This window comes from Paramacrobiotus metropolitanus, unplaced genomic scaffold (assembly GCF_019649055.1).
Source record: "Paramacrobiotus metropolitanus isolate TYO unplaced genomic scaffold, Prichtersi_v1.0 Parri_scaffold0000131, whole genome shotgun sequence".
NCBI lineage: Eukaryota > Metazoa > Tardigrada > Eutardigrada > Parachela > Macrobiotidae > Paramacrobiotus > Paramacrobiotus metropolitanus.
The window spans coordinates 1-3,287 of NW_026570351.1; the positions used below are offsets into that span (position 1 = coordinate 1).

The 3,287-nt window shown below is 45.8% G+C and overlaps 1 protein-coding gene across 1 annotated transcript; it reads right to left on the minus strand.

The window, feature by feature from the left end:
• Nucleotides 1–1,962: 1,962 nt before the first annotated feature.
• LOC129598880 (uncharacterized) lies at nucleotides 1,963–2,733 on the minus strand. The gene has a single exon (XM_055496965.1). The coding sequence runs from the start codon at nucleotides 2,731–2,733 to the stop codon at nucleotides 1,963–1,965; it is 771 nt and encodes a 256-aa protein (XP_055352940.1).
• Nucleotides 2,734–3,287: the final 554 nt, after the last annotated feature.

Below are 3,287 nucleotides of genomic sequence, written 5' to 3' on the forward strand. Positions count from 1 at the left end.
GTCAGACCAAAGCATGGCCTGTTGCATACCTGCAGCACGCTGCATCAGAATCACGATACTGACTTGCGCGCTTGCAGCTACTTTTCCACAGCATATGCCGCATTGGCTTTTCTGTGTTTGTTTGTGGTTGCTTTATTGTTACCAATAAAGGCGATATTTGCCCCATTTTTCCATCTGCTTCTGTGTCATATCTGACACGTTCGATCGCAGCTGTGTCTTGGCAACGTCAGGCGTGATTCAGTCGATATATCCACAACCTCATACGTAAGTACAAACTACAAAGTTGTGCACAGGAATGCATTGTCGTTAAGCTGACAGTTCTGCTGTGTTATAGAGCGGCGCCATAGCTTTCACGGTGGTGAACGGCGATCCGGTCACCAGCTTCCGACTGACCACTCGGCGAACTCCATTTAGCTTTAAGGAAATATCAAAAAATAGAAACCTTCTGCATCTTTTACGCAAGGTACGAACAGGCTTTATCCGAATGTTAAACGACAGTAACGGCTTCGTTTTGTAACTAGATCAACAAAATCGACCACTTAAACGTGTGCCAGTTCGTCGGATTGGCTGTAACACGCACGCGTCGCGATGACTGCTGGATATGCGGCGTTGCCGAGCGCTTAGTGTGTGGTACTTTAGCGGATTTATGTGACAGTTCATCAACTAACGACCTGACAAAATAACCGGCTCCCTGGTGATGGACTACTTGGATCTACCTACGGTGAATTTTCCAGTCTTATCTCGCTCGATTACCTTCGACAATGATTGCGTTACTTACGCGCTGAAGTACATTCACGCTTCGCCGTTACAATATCATGGGCGAATCAGTATTCTGACCTGCTGGATCGATAAGCATTTCACCCTAAAACTACCACACACCGGATGGAGCCGGGTGCAGAACGAGTTGTCGATGGTGTATGGAAATGTGAAGCATATTCAGGAAATTACGCGATGGGAAAGGTTCTACTGGTCCACACCAGAGTTACCCAACAAAGTGGACTCTCGGGTAATGCAAGCGGTGGACGGCTTTACATCGGGATTCATCATCTACGACATGCTGACAATGGGTGGTCTGTATCAAAAGCTAAAGCCACAGGATAGTGTGCAAATTGATGGAATTATCTTGGATTTTTCGCGGATCAACTGCGCAGAAACAGTGATTCGTTCCTGCTGGACCACTGAGCCTGGTCTTCGGCCACATGTCGGGACGCTGCGCTGGCGGATAGTCGAAGCAATGGGTTTAACGGACGTGAATAACCGCAGCAGTTCCCTGATCGACAAGATTCATGCAAGGTTAATGAGTTACTCGGAGGATCTGGAACGGCAGGTTGCCGTCAGGACGTTAGAACTCAAAGAAGAAATGAATAAGTGCGATGCAACCATCGGCCAGATTCTGCCTCGGTACGTAAAGCACTTAAAAATATTCGTGACGGTAGCACCAGTTTCGTATAACATCTTGTACAGTTGCATTTAGATTATTTCGCATTACAAATATTTCTGCTATATAATAACTCCACGAAAAGAGCGGCCGTCATGCACACAAGTTTTTTAAAGTAGGACGACAAAAGGTACTTGTATTTCCTTGTAACTTTAATGCATAACATGCCCGATCGGTCAAATCCTAATTTATACAGTAACGTAATTTTAAGAGATTGTGGCGAAATTTTCGAATTTTCAGTTCCATTGTCAAAAGCTCCGATTGGGCGAAATCGGCCAGCCAGAGTATTTCGACGAGGTTACAGCCCTCTTTTGTGACCTTTATGGTTTTGCGGCTCTTTGTGGAACCCATCCACTGGAGACCACTATCCGCTTGGTGGGTGTCGTGTACGCTAATACGATTTATTAATTTAGACTTTCAGCGCGCTATTCAACTGAGCAATTAATATTACAGAGTACAACATCATGAGTGTTGCTATAGCATACACTACACCTTCCTTTCTCAAAAAAAAGGAAAACAGCTCGTTAATCAAAAATATCGGTGTACTTGACTATCTCGTTAACATTATCCGGTTCTTCATAAACATAATTGGATTTTCCACCACACATTCTTTGTAAGTGGCCCTTTACGCCACACTTACTACACGTCATATTTTTGTACCAACAATCTTTTACGAGGTGGCGTCCTCCGCATCCTGTGCACGTTACCCCTTTCGGTCCTTTGCCCCTTACGGCCATCACCCTTTCATCCTTCTCCTCCATTCTGCTTTCAAACTTTTGCGCATCGGCCAGCGCTCCCTCTATGCTGGTTGGCTCCCTGCTGTACAGGTGCTGTCGCGTCTTCTCCCGTTGGATTCCGCACAGGAAAGCAGCTAGCAGCATCTCGTCCAATATCGTTCCAGTAAACTCACAGTTGATTGACTTCGCCCGGAGGCGGTTGCTGTATTCAACAAGGCTTTCTCCTTGTTGCTGGGTGAGACGGAAGAATTGTGACCTTTCGTAATGTTTTGATGTCTGCTTGAAGTACAAGCGATCCAGCTTGTATATCAACTGCTCCACTGTAAACTCTTTAATCTTCTGCGGATAGCATACTTGGTACAGGGATTCGAAGGCTTTGCGCTCCAAACTTTCCACCAGTAAGTTGACTTTCTTATCATCCTGTACATCCAACAGGACGACGAAGTTGTCAAAACGCTGCTTCCATGCACCCCAGTCTATGTTGTCTGGATCAAATCGCTCCATCGCAGAATGCGAAGGAACTGTCGCCAGAGCTGTCTGCGATCTCGTCGTAGGCATGGTGCAGTGCGTTATGGTATAACAATTCCCCTTTCCAATCTGACCGTAACTCAGAATTCTCTATCCATTCACGCCACTGTCGTGTACGCTAATTCGATTTATTAATTTAGACTTTCAGCACGCTATTCAACTGAGCAATTAATATTACAGAGGACAACATCATGAGTGTTGCTATGGCATACACTACAGTGGGCCACACAGAATCGTACATTGACATGCTGTCAACGCAGTGTGATGTGTACAAAGTAAAAGCCATTGGGGATTCGTTTATGGTCAGCAGCGCTTCCGCGCAGTTCCATAATTTATCTATACAGGTAGTATTACAGGTGGCCAGTGGTGTACGTACCGATGCGCATTGGCAAAGACCATGTCCACCGTATCGCCACCTTTGCAAGTACACTAATGCAGATGGAAACCGGATTGAATCCTGAACAGACTCTGTCCTTGAAGAGCGGCCTTCACTCCGGTCAGATATGAGCATCGGTTAGCACGAAGCAATCAAATAGGATATCTGATTGTAGGTGCCTGCGCGGCTAGTTTAATGGGACTTAAAC

Excerpts from the sequence above, each read along its gene's own strand:
- LOC129598880 (XM_055496965.1), bottom strand. The coding sequence starts at position 2,733 with ATGCCTACGACGAGATCGCAGACAGCTCTGGCGACAGTTCCTTCGCAT.